Source organism: Petaurus breviceps, unplaced genomic scaffold, assembly GCF_028583685.1.
Source record: "Petaurus breviceps papuanus isolate PSGF00001 unplaced genomic scaffold, PetGlider_PUasm1.0 98, whole genome shotgun sequence".
Lineage (NCBI taxonomy): Eukaryota > Metazoa > Chordata > Mammalia > Diprotodontia > Petauridae > Petaurus > Petaurus breviceps.
In genome coordinates this window covers 62,490,142-62,508,822 of record NW_027187460.1, presented here as the reverse complement: position 1 = coordinate 62,508,822, position 18,681 = coordinate 62,490,142, and the positions used below count along the sequence as shown (strand labels likewise).

At 38.4% G+C, this 18,681-nt stretch overlaps 1 protein-coding gene and 1 long non-coding RNA gene across 2 annotated transcripts in view; one reads left to right on the top strand and one right to left on the bottom strand.

Annotated features, from left to right (window-relative positions):
- LOC138155772 (uncharacterized) overlaps positions 1-4,895 on the bottom strand; it is a 14,362-nt gene extending 9,467 nt beyond the window's left edge. The window contains exons 1-2 of the long non-coding RNA XR_011166984.1: positions 4,754-4,895; positions 4,393-4,630 (exon numbers count right to left, since the gene is read on the bottom strand). This is a non-coding gene — a long non-coding RNA (uncharacterized lncRNA). The remainder of the gene's footprint in view (positions 1-4,392; positions 4,631-4,753) is intronic.
- Positions 1-18,681, top strand: part of SPAG1 (sperm associated antigen 1) — a 74,618-nt gene that overhangs the window by 43,308 nt on the left and 12,629 nt on the right. Inside the window, exons 12-15 of the mRNA XM_069080988.1 lie at positions 4,595-4,981; positions 5,417-5,516; positions 13,070-13,222; positions 17,584-17,759. Coding sequence (XP_068937089.1) covers positions 4,595-4,981; positions 5,417-5,516; positions 13,070-13,222; positions 17,584-17,759 — 816 coding nt within the window. The remainder of the gene's footprint in view (positions 1-4,594; positions 4,982-5,416; positions 5,517-13,069; positions 13,223-17,583; positions 17,760-18,681) is intronic.

Sequence of the window (18,681 nt, the reverse complement as noted above, 5' to 3'; positions counted from 1 at the left end):
TCCTTCCTTCCTTCCTTCCTTCCTTCCTTCCTTCCTTCCTTCCTTCCACCCTCCATCCCTCCCTTTTTTCTTATCTTTCTTCCTCCTCCCACCTCCTTCCAAATGTAAAATAAAAGGAAAAAAGGAGAAAAAAAAACCATGTGTTTCCTAACCTCTAGGACAAAATTGGAGGACTCTTTTTTAAAACACTGAGGCAACTAACCCAAAGGGAAAAACCCCAAAAACAACAATCTGTAATCATAATGGGCTACAAAGAATGTAAACCTTCATTTGATAAATGCAACAAATAACGTCAGAATCCTTCAGGTTCATATTCTGACTCAGAAAAAGAAGAAAGCAGGAAAGGAAAGGGAGAACTATCACTAAGAGAGGGAGGGGAAGAGAGAACCAAAGCGAAAGGAATGAATGCAGGGACCAGTATCTTCTCACATCTGGGACCTCACTCTCTGCAGCCTCCATTTTCATCCCTCACCCTTGCCCACCTCAAGTCTGGCCTTTTGTTTCTTAGTTCCACTCCCCTTTCAACTCCCAGCAGCTTAAACCCTCCTGATACATACTAGAACAGTAGTTATGTGCACACATATCTTTCTCCTCAGGCAGCCCAGGCTGGCTGAAGATGAGAGCTCCTGGCCCTCCAGCTGCTATCTTCTCTAACTTTGAGACTGTCCCTTAAGCTTTGAGAATGCCCCTCATTAGTGACATGAGATCTCAATGTACGTAGCTGTATCTGATCATTTCTGCAGGAGTCAAAAGAAACAAAAAGACACTTGATTCTAGACAACTTGGTACAGGCTAGATGAAATTAAGCTGAGGGACAGATACATCTGAAAAACTAGAAGCTTCCCAGTCCTGTGGCAGCGTTCAGGAGCGCTGGGGTGCTGGGAGGACCCTGCTGTGTGTGGTGGGCAGTGTGCTAGGGGCTGAGGATATAAAACCAAAAAGGAAACAGTGCTTTCCTTCACTTCAGCCGCTTAATAACTAAATACAAAACTTGGTCTTTCTCAGATAAATTGGGGGATAATGGGGAGAAATCACGTTGAATTTTCTTTGACATCCGCATTTGTTTTTGCACACTGAGTAAGATTGGCTGGTTGTGGAAGGTTGACCCTTCCAGGGCTGCTCTGAGTGCTTGGCATTCATCATCACTACATTTGTTGTTTGTTTACTTCCAGATCCTCCTAAGCCTGCTAGAGCCTTGCCACATCTTAGTTTTCTCTTTTGTGATGGCATTTCATAAACTAGGTCATCTATGATCCCTCTTTAGGAAGAGAGGGTATTAAAACTTGCCTCTAGGGCTTTACACTGAATCTTAAGAAAGAATAATTCTCTTGAGAAGGTTAAAACATTTTTCCTCTAGCTTCAACAGGGCCACATGAATAGAGCTTTACTCATAATTTCCAAATTTTTATAAGACAAAAATTGGAAACTGCCAGGCTTGTTGAAGATGGAACAATTAAGTAACACCTTAAAGCAGTATTTTATGAGAGCCTTAAATGAGTGGCAGAGACAGTAAATAGAGTACAGGGTACAGGGAAGAGAGAAATCAGCATGGGCTGAGTGGTCAGGGGAGGTCCTCTTCAAGAGGGGGCTAGGATTTGGATAGTTGAAGAGGCAAGGGAAAGGCCTTCTAGGGTGGGGGAGGAACAGGAGCAAAGGTCTAGAGCAAAGGGGCCAGTGAGAAGGCTGACCATGTGGGTGTGGAGGTTAGACAGGAAGGTAGGTAGGTAAGTTGCCAGGCAGATAAGTTTGAACTTTACCCTGAAAGTGCTGGAGAGTCATCAGGCAGGGCATTCCTAAACAAGGGGATGACATAAAGGAACTGGTATTTTATTTGGCCTGGGTGTATGTTTTGGGGAGGGAAGGGACTGGAGGCCAAGACCAGTTGGGAGGCTATTACTGTACATGAAGAGACGAGAGTGGTGGCAAGGAATAGAAAAGAAAATGTGAAGGCTGGGTGTCCACTACTGCTAACTGTGCCTCCACCCACCTTGACTATATTAGTTTTGGTGGATGCTTGGCTAAAAGAGGCCAGGTTAAGTATACTAGGGCTGCCTTATATTTAGGGCTCATAATGATACCCTTTTAATAATGGAGACCAAATCATACACTTCTTAATATGTAATTGGACCTCCATGCCACGCACATGGTAGGTGCTTAATAAAAGTTTCTTGATTGATTGACCATAAAAGAAACATTATTTGGTGATGCATTTTTAAATTGAATGACTAAGTGACCTTTCACTGTTTTCTCAAGAGAATAAGTCCTAATTACAAAATAAAACCCGACTCAGGATGCTAAATGTTTCCTATTAGCCTTATTCGTTTAATCTATACCTTCTGTATATTGGCTTTGCTATCTATAAAGCACATTGAATAATATTGCTAGTTAAATTACAAATTAGGTCTTTGCTTGGAAGCAAATCAATCATCACACAAGCCAAGTGTGACATTATAATACTCCCTTGAAGTTAGGTTGTTGTTCAGTCATTTTTCAGCTGTGGCCAACTCTTGGGAGTCCCCATTTGGATTTTTATTTATTTATTTGGCAAAGATACTAGGGTGGTTTGCCATTTCCTTCTCTAGCTCATTTGACAGATGAGGAAACTGAGGCAAACTGGATTAAGTGACATGCCCAGTATCACACAGCTAGTAAGTGTGTGAGGTCAGATTTGAATTCAGGAAGAGGAGTCTTCCTTCCTTCAGGTCCAGAGCTCTTATCTACTTTGCCAACTAGCTGAAGTTAGGTAAGGCCTAATAATTCAGTTTTAAATAATTCTAGCATTAGTATTCCTCAAATATTTCCTCAAAACATTTATACAGTCAGGTTGACGGTAAATTGAGAAATCTTTTTCTAGACTCGAATACTTTTCCATAGACAGAATTGTAGATTTAGAGCTGATGTGATTGCTAGAAATCATCCCCTTCATTCTGTAGATGAGGAGACAAAAGGAAAATGAGGTGCCCAACTTCACACAGTTAATAATAGCAGAACTAGGATTTAAAAATAGCTTTTCTGGTTCCCAACATGGCCTTTTATTATACTATTATGCCTCCAGGCAGGTCTCATGAAACAGGGGGATGGGATTTGGATAGCTGAATGTGCAAGAGAAAGGCATCCTCTGTGGGGGAACATTTTCTAACCTAAGGGGGAACAATAATACAATGACTATTGACTATGGATTGATCACATGTTTCAAAAATCGAAAACACATATTTGAAAGACTCTTTCCTAGACCCTCTATTTAATACCTTTGAAAAAAATATTAATTAACTAATATGGAAATATGTTTGACATGATTGCACATAACCTCTATCAGACTGCTTACCATCTCAGGGAGGGGTGAGAGGAAGGAGAGAAGGATAGAATTTGGAACTTGAAATTAAAAAAAAAATAACCCTAATATTAGAAATTGTTTTTATATGTAATGGGGGAGAATATTTTTTTTAAAGAAAGAAAAGAACATTTATGATGAAAGGTGCCTACTGATACAGTATTTGTATTTGTATCAGTATATACTGATATAAAATATTGTAGTATTCTCACTTTAAAAACAAGGTGGACGCTAAAGTTGTAAAAGGCCAGCATGCTTAAGAAGGGATTAGTACGTACTATCTCTTAATCACAATACAAGGAAAATGCAGGTATGAAGAAGACATTGCAGAGAATATCCACACAAACACAAAACTTAACCTAGAACCATTTAAAGTGCAATCCAGTGTGGCTCAGTGGTTAGAGGGCTAGACTTGGGGTTGGGATGATCCATATTCCCTCTGCCTCTGTCATTCACTGGGTCATCATGAGCTTGTTCGTCAGATGCCTTTGAGATTTATCAACTGAAACTGGTTTTAATCTGTATGAGCAGAGGGCGTTCCCACTACTGACACATCAAGGAACCTAGAAGTATTGGTACATATTTTAAATATTTTGTGCGTGAAAATTTCAGTGAGCTGCCCTGTCTTTTTTTTTTAAGGAAATCATTTAAAAATAATTCATTAATCAAAATTCACCCTCATTTTATTTTCATCTTTTACAAATGACCATGGTCTATAATGGGAGGAAGCAAGTAGAGAACATGTGTATAATTTTGATGTTACCTAAAAAGTTCTCCTTGTCATTAATAGTATTTTACTATTAAAGCTGAGTCATATTAATTCCTGAAATATTATTGAAAGGAAAAATAATATTATTGTTGCATATATTGTTTAAGCAGTAATTTGACAGGTAATTAGTTGATAGTGAAAAAACTGAATCCTAATGTCATTATTTGATGAGTTCTTCTGTATTTAAAGAGTTAATGTTGCAGGACACAAATCTGCAATTCAGTAGCACGAGAGTGGAAGCCCTGAGGAGAAATGGGGGTGGCAAAGAGAGAGCAGCACTGGCTGTAAATACCTTCTTAGTGCAGTACAGGCTTTCGCTTCCTATGCGTTTGTCTGACATCTCCAGGAACATGTTTTTGGCCCCAGTTTTCCTCAAAAAACCGATCGCCCGATTATCTGGGGCTCGGTTCCTGGATGGTACACCCCTCTGTTGTGTTCACAGTAGTTTCTTCTGATGATGCAAATTCTAACCTCCTTAAACAACTTCCTTGTAGAAACCGATGTGCCCGGAGAGCCGAGAGGTGACCAGACTGAAATGGGAAATGTGCACAATAAGTTTACTGGCAAAGGCAATGGGAAAAAGTCACGGGGAAAGTGCAGAGAGCGCCCCTTGAGTGCAGGCACCGCCGAGAGGCAGAACGTCAAGCCCTCACCCGAACCCGGAGGGGAAGTCAATGGCCATCTCGGGAGAGACAGATCTGCAGGTGGGAGCGCCGGGGCCGGGGAGGGCTCCAGACCTGTCCCGGCTCCCTCTGCTCTGCCCCTTCCCGCCGCCACCGCCGCGGACCTGAAAAGCGAAGGAAACGAACTGTTCAGGAACGGGCAGTTTGGGGAGGCCGTGCTTAAATACTCACAGGCGATGGAAAAACTCCAGGGTTTAGGTGCGTTGTCATGTGATTTGACTGTTTCATGGAATGCCTAACTTCTTGACAAACTAAAACTACAGTTGCTGCTAATTTTATTTGCAGGAATCTCAGTAGAAAGAAATCTAAGCCCAACACCTTTGAGTGGCAGGAATTTGCCTGTCTATAAATTCCTTTGTAATGAATAATGATGGCATGATCTGATTTATGACTGATAACTGGCAAGGAATAGGAAGTTATTTGAAACGTTGCTTTGAAGGAGACGTGTTTGTATTGATTTACATGCTGTGATTGCTAATTTTGTGATGACCGTATAAAGGATAGCCCCGGAAAGTTTTGCAGTGTCAGCAGAAAGTGGTACTGCAGTGCAACCCACAAGCTACAGAAGGCTTTTAATTCTAAGGAAAGAGGGTTTTGAAAATTAATTTAAATTATATTTATGTATAATTTTAGGAAGTGAAAATGCCGATGAACTAAGTGTCTTATACTCAAATAGAGCAGCATGTTACCTAAAGGAAGGCAACTGCAGTGGCTGCGTTGAAGATTGTAACAGGTAAATTACACACTTTGGGGTTTGGAGGAAATCGTTTGATTTCTACATTTTGAATGCATAAGTCATTGTTTGTTTGTTTTTAGCATTTCTTGATAAGGATCTAATTTTTGCTAGGAATGTAGCCTACTTGGTAGGCAATAAGGAAGCACTCAAAGTTTTTGAGCAGGTAAATGGTGGAACAAAAGGCTGAGTTAGTAAAAATTAATCTGGAGGCAATACAAAGGATAAATTGAATAGGGAAGAATCTGGTGACCCAAATACCAGTGAAGAGGCTGTTATTACATAGTCAAGATTTGATTTTTGTGAGGCACTTGGGGTTAAGTGACTTGCCTAGGGTCACATAGCTAGTAAGTGTCAAGTGTCTGAGGCCAAATTTGAACTAAGCTCTCCCTGACTCAAGGGCCTATGCTCTATCCACTATACTACACTATACTAGCTGCCCCTTATAGTGAAGCTTTAAAATAAGGGTGAGTGTGTATATATAGCAAATCTTGTATCTACTATTTTTGCCTAGATTGTTTACTATTAGAGACTCCTTCCTGGTTTCCCTGTCTTAAGACTGTTCCCCCTTCAATCTGTCCTAAACACTTCATCCAGGATAATCTTCCCAAATCATCATTTTGATCAAGTACTGTAATGAAAAGAGAGTTTCAAGTCCTTAGACCTGGTTTGGCTTGGTTTAGCTCTGGTTTAGCACTGTTCCTGCTGCTGTTACTTATTCCCCATGCCACCATTTAACCTGTCTGATCTAAGTTTTTTTTATCGAAAAAGTAGGGAGTTGTACTAGATCAGGGGTGGGGAACCTGAGGCCTCGAGGCCCCATGTGGCCTCTAGGTCCTCAAGTTCATCCTGATGGGGCCTTGAGGCAAAAGGTTCCTCACCCCTGCACTAGATTATCTTTAAATTTCCTTTGCATTCCCTTCTAAACCCAGTGATTCTAGAGTTATGTCATTCACTCGCTCAAAAACTTCTCATGTGATATAGTCAGTTTTTTATTATAGCTGTTTATATGCACATTATCACATCTTTAGATTGTAAAGGTCTGGAGGTCAGTTATACCACTTAAACTTTGTGCATTTTATAATTGCTGGCATTATGGCTTGTTATGTAATTGAAACAAATAAATACAAAAAGATACAAAAGTAGAAACAAAAATAAATATTTGTTGAATGCATGATGATAATGTGACTTAAATAGTAAAGTACCAAATTATATCCTGGAAAGGAGGCTATTTCCCTGAATAACAAATACTGAGTTTTCTTTTACCATTGAATAGTTTCACACTTTGGACCAAGATATCTATCAGACTTGAAAAAGTTAACTTTACTTCCATAAGATGAACAGTTTACTCTTTTTTCTCATTGGCAGGATTAATTCCATCAAGTGGGTCAGAGAACTCCTTACTCAAAAAATACTTCATAATATTTGTAACTAAATTATTCAAACTTTTAGGTCTTTAATTTTGCCATGATCACATTTTTAAATTTATAGTTTAAAAAAATTCATTACCCAATAAGTGACTGACTTCTGGTTGACCCATAAACTTCATTTTTTTTTTTTTACACAAAGTTCTTAAGAAAATGAACAATTGGCATTTGTCTCAGTGGAGCAGACAAATAGTAGTACAACACCTCTTCTAGAGACTGTGTGCACCTTGAGCTTTGTAGGACACAAAGCCTTCTGTGATGGAAGGCCAGGAGCCTTCAGTCTCTCAAGCAGTATATCTTTCTGTTACTGTATAATCCAAGTACTTAGAGGATGTTATTGCTTTCCTTGTTACTGCATCTTCCTAGTAGTGGCATTGTATCCTCACCTCTGTGGCTAGACCTGAGTCCTTAACAGTCAGGACTTGTGTCAGACAGTGAACTTTCTTCATTTACATGGTTTTGAGATTCTGTCATTTACTAGTGAGGTGTTAGTGAGGTGCCCAGAGGGCATGAAAGATCGAACTTCAAAACTTGGTGGAGTATGAGAATTCTTGAATGGTTATTGGTTTGGGAGGAGATAATCTACTATCTTGGGAAGTAAGATTGGTTCAGGCAGGGAGGGAACTTAGAAAGAAACTGTCTGAAAGGGCAAGGGATCTAGCTCAGCTGATTAGAGTGTAATGCCAAAAGGATAGGTTTATGTATTCTATAATCCACTCTTTCCAAATGCTTTTTGATGATGGTGACCATGCTAAGAAACTGGTCTAGGATGACCCAGTGTTTATTCTAGAGGATCAGGTATATGTCCTAGTTTGATTTCATCTTGTGTTTAGCATGGACATTTTGGGGTTGAAGGTATGTCTTCTTTGGCAAATGGGTGACACTGGAACACCACATTATCATCATCACAGATAATGTCTATAAAATGCTTATATGTGCCAGGCACTGTGCTAAGCATTTTACAGTTATTATATCATTTAATTGTCACAACAACCCTGGGACATAGGTGTAGCCATTATCCCCATTTTACAGATAAGAAAACTTAGGCAAATATGAGGTTAAGTGACTTGCCTAAGGTCATACAGCTAGTAAGTGTCTTAGACTAGATTTGAACTCAGGTCTTCCTGATTTGACTTTTATCAAACACCAAGTATACATTGTGCCTCTTGTAGCAAACACCAGCGCATAAGTAGTTAGCCCTACCTTTGACACTGGGGTCATAGAGAAGAGATTGCAGTACTTTAATGAATTATTTTTTTCTCTTTGAATATTTCTCATAAATGTATGTAGTAGTCTCCAGGGTAAGAGATATGCTTAAATAAGGATTCCTTCCTTATTTTGTGCTGCCTTCTTCCTCTTTTTTCACAACACAGATACTTTCATCTCCCTGAGAGATATTCCATGCATAGAGATGTCTAGAATAAAGTCTTAGATCTGGGTGAATATGTATATTCACTTCTTTGGAATTCTGGGGCATGTTTCTTCTTGTCCACATTTGGTGCAAAGAACAAGAAATCTTTATATACTTATATGTAGTGGATATCAGGGTTAAATTTTTTCAGTGAACAAAATCCACCATATATCCTTCCCATTGTGGAAAAAAGAAAAAGAAAAATCCATGCAACAAAGTATGCACAGTCTAGTAAAACAAATTCCTGAATTGGTCGTGTAAAAAAAGTCTCATTTTGTACCATGAGTCTTTTGTCAGGAGATGGATGCAGGTTTCATCATAAGTCCTCTGGAATCGTGGTTGGTCAGTTGAGTTGATTAGAGTTCTTAAGTCTTTCAAAGTTGTTTTTATGTTATTGTTATTGTGTACATTGTTCACTTGGTTCTGCTTACTTAATTTCTACATCAGTTCACACAAGTCTTCCCAAGTTTCTTTGAAACTATCCTTTTTATTGCCTCTAGAAGCAAATACAAAATGTTCCATTTGGCATTCAAAGCTCTCCACGACCTAACTGCCTCCTACCTCTCCTGGCTTCTTATACTTTACTCCCTGACACGTATTCTTTGATCCAGTGACATTAATCTCCTGGCTGTTTTATGAACAAGACACTCCATCTCTCAGCCCTGGGCATTTTCTCAGGCTGTCCCCCATACCTGGAATGCTTTTCCTCCTCTGCCCTGACTACTGACCTCCTTCACTTCCCTTAAATCCTGAGTAAAATCCCACTTTCTGCAGGAAGTCTTCCTTAACCCTTCTTAATTCTAGTGCTTTCCTTCTTTTAATTAGTTCTTATTTATTCTGTATATAGTTTGCTTTGTATAAATTTGCTTGCATTTTGTTTTCCCCATTTGATTGTAAGCTCTCTAAGGTCAAGGACTATCTCTTGCCTCCTTTTGTATCCCTTGCCTGGCACATAGCAGGTACTTAAATGTTTATTGAATTTAATTTAATTTAATTCATCATTTATTACAGCACATTAGTATTCCATTATGTTCATATACCATAATTTGTTCAGCTCTTCCTCAATTGAGGGATGCCCCCTTAGTTTCCAGTTCCTTTCTACCACAAAAAGAGCTATTATGAATACTTTTATACTGAAGGGTCCTTTACCTCTTTTGATCTCTTTGGATTATAGACCTACCAGTTGTACCACTGGGTCAAAGAGTACACATTGTGAGCAGCTTTTGGGGTATAGTTCCAAATTACTCTCAGAATAACTAAATTAGTTCATCGCTCCAGCCTCAAGTACATTAACATAACTGCTTTTCCTAGCCCCTCCAGCAATTTTCATTTTTTTCTTTTTTGGTCAGCTCTGCCAATCTGATCTCAGATTGTAAGATGGAACCTCAGATTTGGTTTGATTTGCATTTCCTAATTTCCCTTAGTTCTAGTGCTTTCCTTCTGCTGATTATCTTCACTTTATATCACCCTGTGGTAGGTCTGTGTCACTTTTTGCTTGGACTGTTGTGATAGTTTCCTGACTTGTCTTGCTGCTTCTAGTCTTTTCCCTTCTCCAACCTGTCCTTTATGAACCCGCCATAGCAATCTTCCTAAAGCAGAGGTCTGGCCCCGACGTTTCCCTTCTCAAAAACCTATAGAAGCTCCTAACTGGCCATATTTTATAATACATCTAAGGCATTTTAGGCCTTCCACAATCTTTTTCCAACCTTCCTTTCCACCTTTCTCTCCTATTACCCTCCTTCACATATCTTGCAATCTAGTCAAACTGGATTATTAACTGTTGCATAATCTCTTCCTGCTGGCTCTCATCTTCATATATTTGCACTGATAGTTCCCTGCATCTGGAATTCATTCCACCTCATTCTTGCTATTGAAATCTTCTTCCTGTTCCCCAATTGATGAATGGTTAAAGGATATGAACAGGCAGTTTTCAGATGAAGAAATCATAGCTATCTATAGTCATATGAAGAAGTGTTCTAAATAACTTTTGATTAGAAACATGTAAATTAAACAACTCTGAGGTACCACCTCATACTTATCAGATGGGCTAATATCACAAAAAAGAAAAATGATAGATGTTGGAGAAGATGTGGGAAAATTGGGATACTAAAGCACTATTGTTCGAGTTGTGAACTGATCCAGCCGTTCTGGAGAGCAACTTGGAACTATGGCAGCCAAACTGTACATATCCTTTGACCCAACTATACCACTACTAGTTTTGTATCCCAAAGAGATCATGAAAAAGGAAAAAGGACCTACATGTACAAAAATATTTGTAGCAGCTCTTTTTGTGTTAACAAAAAAATGGAAATTGAAGTGATGTCCATCATTTGGGGAATGGCTGAATAAGTTGTTGTATGTGAATGTAATGGAATACCTTTATGCAATAAGAAATGATAAGCAGGCAGATTTCAGAAAAACCTGAAAAACTTGTATGAACTGATGCAAAGTGAAATGAGTAGACCCAGGAAAACATTGTACAAAGGAACAGCAACATTGTGTGATGACCATTTATGTGTGACTTAGCTCTTCTCAGCAATAAAGTGATCCAAGACAATCACAAAGACTTATGATGGAAAATGCTATCCACATTCAGAGAAACAACTGATGGAGTCTGAATGCAGATCAAAGCATAATTTTTTCACTTCATTTTTTTCTTGGTTTTTTTTTTCCTTCTTGGTCTGTTTCTTCTTTCAAAACTGTGACTATTATGGAAACATGTTTTACATTATTGCACATATGTAACCTATATCAAATTGTTTACCATCTCAGGGAGGGGAAAAGGGAAGAAAAGGAGGGGAAAAATTAGGAACTCTAAATCTTATAAACTGAATGCTAAAAAGTGTCTTTGCATGTAATTGGGGAAAAAATAAAATATTATTAAAAAAAAAAAGAAATCTTCAGAACCCAATGCTGATGACTGTTCTGTGAATCATTCCCTGATTCCTTCCCCTCTCTACTTCCGCAGATGAAAGGGTCTCTTCCTCTGCGAATTATCCTAAAGATTTTTTAATCTGCCCTTTACCCTTATCATACTCTATCTTATATTATTTGTATACAAATCATTTCCTAGTAAACAGTAAGCTCCTTGAATCGTTTTTGGTTTAAGAGGAGATAATCTGCTCTCTTGGGAAGTAAGATTGGTTCTGGCAGGGAGGGTCCTTAGAAAGAAGAGCAAGGGATTTAGCCCTGCTGATTAGAGTATAATGTCAGGATAGGTTTGTGTATTCTATAATCTACTCTTTCCAAATGCTTTTTGATAATGGTGACCATTAACCCCAAGCCTGGAAACCAGTCTAGGATGACCCAGTGTTTATTCTGGAGGACCAGGTATGTGTCTTGGTTTGATTTCATCTTGTGCTTAGCATGGATATTTTGGGATTTAAAGGTATGTCTTTTTTGACAGATGGGTGACACTGGAACCATGGAAATCTTTGGCAGCCTACCACATCATCATCATTACAGATAATGTTTATAAAGTTCTTATATGATCCAGGCACTGTGCTAAGCACTTCACAATTATTATATCATTTAATTGTCACAACAGCCCTGAGACATAGGTGCAGTCATTATCGCCATTTTACAGATAAGGAAACTAAAGCAAATATTGGGTTAAATGACTTGTCCAAGAACTCACAGCTACCCCACAAACACCTTCTCCCTAAGCTAGATGATGTTCCGTGTCCACCATCAGTCACTCCTTTCTCCTTCTTTCTCCATTTGCCTCTTCTTACTCCGTCAGTTGACCTGAAGCTTTAGTAAAGCTTTAGCTGTTCTCACTTACATAAATGAACAATTCTTTCATTCATTCGACAACAGCAAGCTGTGCTGGATTATCCACTTTGTGTTCTGGGAATACATTAACAAAATTTGAAAGTGTTTCTCCTCAAGAACCTTACAGTCTTTTCTCCACCATGATTTAGAAGCATATATTTACCTGACCTGGAACAGTCCTCCCCACGACCACCTTTAGGGTCTGACTCTAAACTCACCTGCTGGAGAAGGCTTCCCAGAATCCCCTCCTGCCTCTCTGGCGAGCCTCTCTAGCCCTATTATTTGTTCAGTGTGTGGGTATGTTTTTATGCTTGTTACCATATTGCTTTGTAATTTTTATGATTTCCCTAGTCTTCTTGGTGATGGAGCATTTATTTTGTAGCTCTTTAATCCAATTGCGTCTTATGGTACATTGTAGCTTATAGGTTTACCTGGGCACTTGTCCACTTAGGAGACTTGCAAACTTGCAAAAGCTAAATTCTGTATCTCCCTCATATGCAGTAGTACAATGCCCTCTGTGTGGTAGGGCCTTAGATCTCTTGGTCTGAGCTGTTCGTTTCCTTCCTGGCCTTCATTGAATGCTGGCTGTAAACACAGCTGATTTCCAAGACCTGGACAAAGTGGCAGACTGAGGGGTTCACATTTAGTCGAAGAGACAAAACTGACAAATGTGAAACAATGAAAGAATAAATGAAATGGCAGAGAATGTGGTTTTGAACGGGCTTCTAAATAACATCTTTGTAAATTCCTTTTTGTGTTTAGCTATTAATGCCCTGTTCTGCCTTAGCTCTTCTGCTATGCCATCAGGCCACTAAGAGGAACTTGCAGACATGTGCCCTTTTGAGAACATATGATTCTACATCGTATTATCACTCTGAATTTCATTTTTGAAAATTAAAAATATTTTAACTTATATGTTGTAATTTTTCCTTTTCATTTAGGGCCCTGGAACTTCATCCATTTTCTATAAAACCTCTTGTGAGACGAGCGGTAGCATATGAAACCATGGAACAGTATCGAAAAGCATATGTAGATTATAAAACAGTATTGCAGATAGACAACAAAGTACAGGCAGCAAATGACAGCATTAACAGGTAAGCTAATTTTTGTTCTTTCCAGAAAGGCTAGTACAATTTTAATTAAATTTAATTGCTTTTAATTGATTCTCCAAGTTGGATATCACAGAATTTTAGACTTAATAGTTTTTTAAGGAAAGTAAAATAACTTTATGATTGCTGAGAGTAGTTGAAATCACAGTAATGTTACTATTACTACTCCAACTTCTTTTTTCTACATTAAAAAAAATCTAAGTCTACACCTGGGACTTGGTTACTGACTTTCTTTTGTTCTCTTTTAATCTACTCTCCACTTTTGCCATCTTCAATGATCCTATATTCACAATCCATTTCAAAAGTTAAGTCTTTACTGTTGCATCTTTTTTTTTTTGATGGGGAGGGGACAACAAATATATCTGTTTTCTGATTAAATCCTGTATGGATATAATCACGAATGCCTTTAAATATTCCTGTGGTTTCTCATCTACCTCAATATTTTTCCTCTTTAATGTCTAAAAATCTCACATATCTTCCCACCACCACATGATAGTAGTTATACTATTAGTCAAATTAACAAGCATTTATTAAATGCCCACTATGTCCCACAAAAAAAAAGGCAAAAAAAAAGTTCCTGCCTCAAGGAACTCAAAGTGTTATGGGAAAGACAATATGCAAACAACTATGAACATACAAGAAATACATGTGGCGTAAATTAGAGATTATTTCAGAGAGGAGAACTAGCAGTAAGAAGGACTAGGAAAGCCTTCTTGCAGCAGGACTTGAACTGGGTCCTGAAGGAAGCCAGAGAAGCTAAGAGGTGCAGATGAGGAGGGGGAACGTTGCAGGCAGTAGGGACAGCCAGTCACAAGGAAGTTGGGAGATGAAGGATGCTATGCAAGAAACAGCAGGGAGGCCAGTGTCACTGGATTACATGATGCATTTATATATTTATATATATTACATATATGTGTACATATTGTGTATATATATGTATATATTATACATGATACAGGAAAGTTAAGGGTAAGAGGAAAGGCTGGAAAGGCAGAAAGGGGCCAGGTTATGAAGGGCTTTAAAAGCCAATGGGGGGCAGCTAGGTGTTGCAGTGAATAGAGTTAGGGGGACCCAAGTTCAAATCCGGCCTCAGACACTTAACACAAAAACTAGCCATGTGAGCTTGGGCAAGTCACTTAACCCCAATTGCCCTGCCTTCCCCCCTCCAAAAAACAATAAATAAATAAAGTTCTCTTAAAAAAAAAAGCCAATGGGTCTTAGCATCCATGGAATGAGAAAATACACAGTGACAGAGACCACTCACAATAATTCCTTGGCCCACGAGTTAGGAATCATGGACCTAAATTATATGACAGGGTTAAGCAAGTGAGAATAAACAGATAAGCCTGATCAGATCAGGTATCCTGGGAATAAATTCCTATCTCTAGTCAAAACACTGGATCTTCAGCTTTATTTGCTGTGGCAATAGAAAAGGTATTCATGATTTGCTACTCTGCTGGCACTCCATCTGCTACTACGAGTATATGTATTTCTCTTCAGAGTTTAATGTATTTCTGCCCACATGACTCTGAGTTTGATGAAATTATGGTTTGTAAAAGACACTTATCAGAGATTAGTAGCAGTTCCTAATGTTGAAATAGTAAAGAACGCTAACATTTATTTAATAACACATATATTCCTGAGGGAAAATGGACTGTGCATTGTTTCTTCGTTTGTTTTTTAACGTGGTGATCTGGCTAGGCCTTATAAATTTGATTGGAATGAAAACAACAATCTGATTATTTTGTGGTATTTTGAATTCTGTCTTTGAGGGATGGTGTCTGGACCTGTGATTTTACCCACATAGGGAACTCCTACTGTGCAGACTTTCCATCCACATATATCAGCAACTTGGCTATAAGTTAGGAACTTAGAGCACTAAGATATTATGTGATTTGTCCATGGTCACACAAATCATATGTGACAAAGGCAAGACCTGAACTCAGATGTTCCCGATTCCAGTACCAGTTCTGTATCCAGGCGGCCACATTTTCCTGAACTTATTTAGAATTCTGTTCAATTCAGTATTCACTGAGTATCAATTATGTGCCATATTATATACCCTACTGTGGGCTATACTAGAGAAGTCTATGACTTAATCCCTACTTACAAGGAGTTTACAAGTTAATTGAGTAGATATTTTAAGTATATTTAATAATTTAGGGAAAATACAAGATACGATGTAATCAGGTACCAAAAAATGTGGTCTGTGGGGGAAGAGATCATTTTGGGTCAGAGCTGTTGGGACAGGTTTCAGCTAATGATCCTCAGATCTGGGGTAAATAAAAATTAGCTTCTCCTTATAAATAGTGGTTAGGGGACTCACTTATTTAGCATTTTCAGCTTAAAGAGGGTTTCCCTTATAACAACTCTAGGAGGTGGGCAGGGCTAAAAATTAGTCCCCTTTTAAAGCGGAGGAAGTTGAATCTTGGAGACAGTGACAGAGATGGTAAATGACTCGTCCATGGTCATGTGGTTAATAAGAGTCAGAGCTGGGATTAAAATTGAGTGACCAGATCCTAGGCTAACACTCATTCCTTCTAGCATACCACACTGCCAAGTTCTGAAGCAGGAGACAGACATGGGAAAAGTGGAGTTTTGGATTTTGTCAGACAGTGATGGGCAGGATAGATTAGAGGGCAGAGTCTCTACTTGTATTTTCTCAATATCTCTCAATTTTTCCCAGTATTTATTTGTATCAATGAGGGGCCCCTTTAAAAACAATTTCCTTTTTACTTACTGTTTAGGAAGTCTTGAAGGCTTTATTCTTTGTGGCTATACAATTTTTGTAATCCTGTTAGAGGACTTGTCTAGCTTGGCTGTATATAAAGGTGGAAGTGTACATGCCCAATTACAGGTGAAGTTATTTTTAACCTTCAATAACTATTTATTAATTTCGTAATTGTTTGCTTTTTTGCTATAATAAATTTCAGTAATGGAAAACTGAACATCAGTAACTTTATTAAAAAAATACATGCTCATCTTATTTTTTCCTCTTTTAACCATATTCCTCTCTTCCTCTCTAGGCATCTCTTATGTTTTTAGATTTCCCTGCTCATAGCTATTTACTCCCTGACAACACATCACCTTTTTTCAGCTGCTTCTTCCTTCTCTGCTGGTAATTCATCTTTTTTTGCTTGCAAATTCTTTCTCTAAAACTTTTTCACCTGCAATTTGAGATGGTTTTTCATTTATTTTCTACACCGAAATATATGTGTAAACACAAGACCTCTGATACAGAGACTGACTTGAAGCTGACAATCTGAAGTAACTCAAGTGAATCCTACTAATTCTCAATAAATCACATTAATGTCAGGTGGACAGCAACTATTGTTACTAAAATATGGTTAGAAATGGATTATTCTAAGACAGTACCATTTTGTTTTGTAATCTTAATTGGGAGATCTTCCAATTTATTTGAAAGAAGCCCAAAGATGATGATTTTTAAAACTATATGTGAATTTTTTAAAGTATGTTAGTATTTTTCTTATAGTCACTAGTAAATGTCAAATGGAAAGTGTGCTATGGGAATATATCATTCTCTATTTTGTGTGCCTTGTAAATGAATATAAATAATAGAGCTGAAATAATTTTGGAGATTAAAAATACAATGTAAGAATATCTTTATCAAACTGTTTTAAGAGGAAGTGGATATTATTTAACATTTATCTCTCATCACAGTTTTATTGATTTAAACCACTCACTATACAATTAGGCTCTAAAGCTGTTGGCATTGAATTAGTTATTTTTAAGAATAAAACTTGGCTAATTTATATAATAATTAAATGTTGAAGGAAACCTTCCTCCAGGCCTACTAAATACCAGTCTTACAATTCACCTCTTAAAAAATGAGCTTTTGGGGCTGCTAGGTGGTTCAGTGAGTAGAGCACCAACACTGAAGTCAGAGTTCAAATCCGGCCTCAGACACTTAACACTTACTAGCTGTGTGACCTTGGGCAAGTCACTTAACCTCAACTGCCCTCCAAAAAAGCAAAAAAAAAAAAACCCTTTTAAATGTACCTGTGGCCAAATCAGTATGTGTCAGTGAGAAAATATTTTTATTTTAATAAAAATTATATTAATTTTACTTAATAGTTTAGTATTCACTGCAGCATTTTGTGTTTATGAAATCTCTTTTGTCTGTTGTGTACTTAGATGGCAACAGCAACTGAAAATAGACACTTAAACATAATAGTTTATGTGTTTTGCCCAAAGGAACATATCAGGTGGCATCATAAGTTACAAAACATTTGTCAATTTTACTGTGGGGTAAAGTCTTATGTAATATTAAAGAAGAAAATTATATATGCTCAGGGAAAACAACTTTTTTTTCTTTTTTCTTTTAGAATAACAAGAACTTTAATAGATCAAGATGGCCCAACTTGGAGGGAAAAACTCCCACCAATTCCAACTGTTCCCTTTTCAGTTCAGTTACGTAGATTAGATGGAGGAAGCCCTGCAGCACAGCCAACACAGAACGGAACCACCGAGTCCGGGCACTGTCAGAAATCAGATGTCACAGGTATGCAAGTTATGTGTCATTTTAGGACCTCGCCCATCCCTAGGTGCAAGCCAAAACAACACATTTCATTGAAATACTGTCCTTTGCTGTATGCCTGGTGTTACATAAATCCAAAATCAGCCCTTTTATGAGGGGCAATCAGAGGATTGAAAGGGTATTTTTGAAATATGCTTATCATAGTATTTATATTTGTATGATCATTTAATTATCATCCTTCAGTCGCCTTAGGAGGCTGAACAACGAGTATGATGTCGGGCGAAACATTGTTGGGATTCATAAAAATAGTAACTAGCTTGTGTAAGGTGTTTTTAGGTATGCAAAGCACTTTATATCTGTTACATCATTTGACATACACAACACCCGTTTGGAAAATGGGCATGAAAGATGTTGAAGGCCTGCTTGGAGTCACTCAGCTAACAGGTATCTCAGGTGAGATTCAGTCCTGAGACCTCCCTGACCTGAGTCCAGTGCTTCATCTCCTCTGCCACCTAGCAGCCCATTTTGGTATTGCATTCAGGGCCAATTTCCTGATCCCTATGTGGTGGCAGAGTTTTGAGTCCCTTCACCATTCTGGTCATCTTTTTTTTTTTTTTTAAAGCAATCGGGGTTAAGTAACTTGCTCAAGGTTACACGGCCAGTTATTTCTGGGTGTGGTGCTAAGTATCTGAACCCGGATTTGAACCTAGGTCATCCCGACACTGGAGCCGATGCTCTTACTTGCTGAGCCACCTGGCCTCCCTTAAGCAATTGGGGTTAAGTAACTTGCTCAAGGTTACACGGCCAAGTGTTTCTGGGTGGATGCTAAGTGTCTGAGCCCAGATTCGATCCCAGGTCATCCCGAGTCTGGGGCCGGTGCTCTTACCCACTGTGCTACCTGGCCGCCCCATTCCGGTCATCTTCCTGTGTGTGCCCTTGAGCTTGG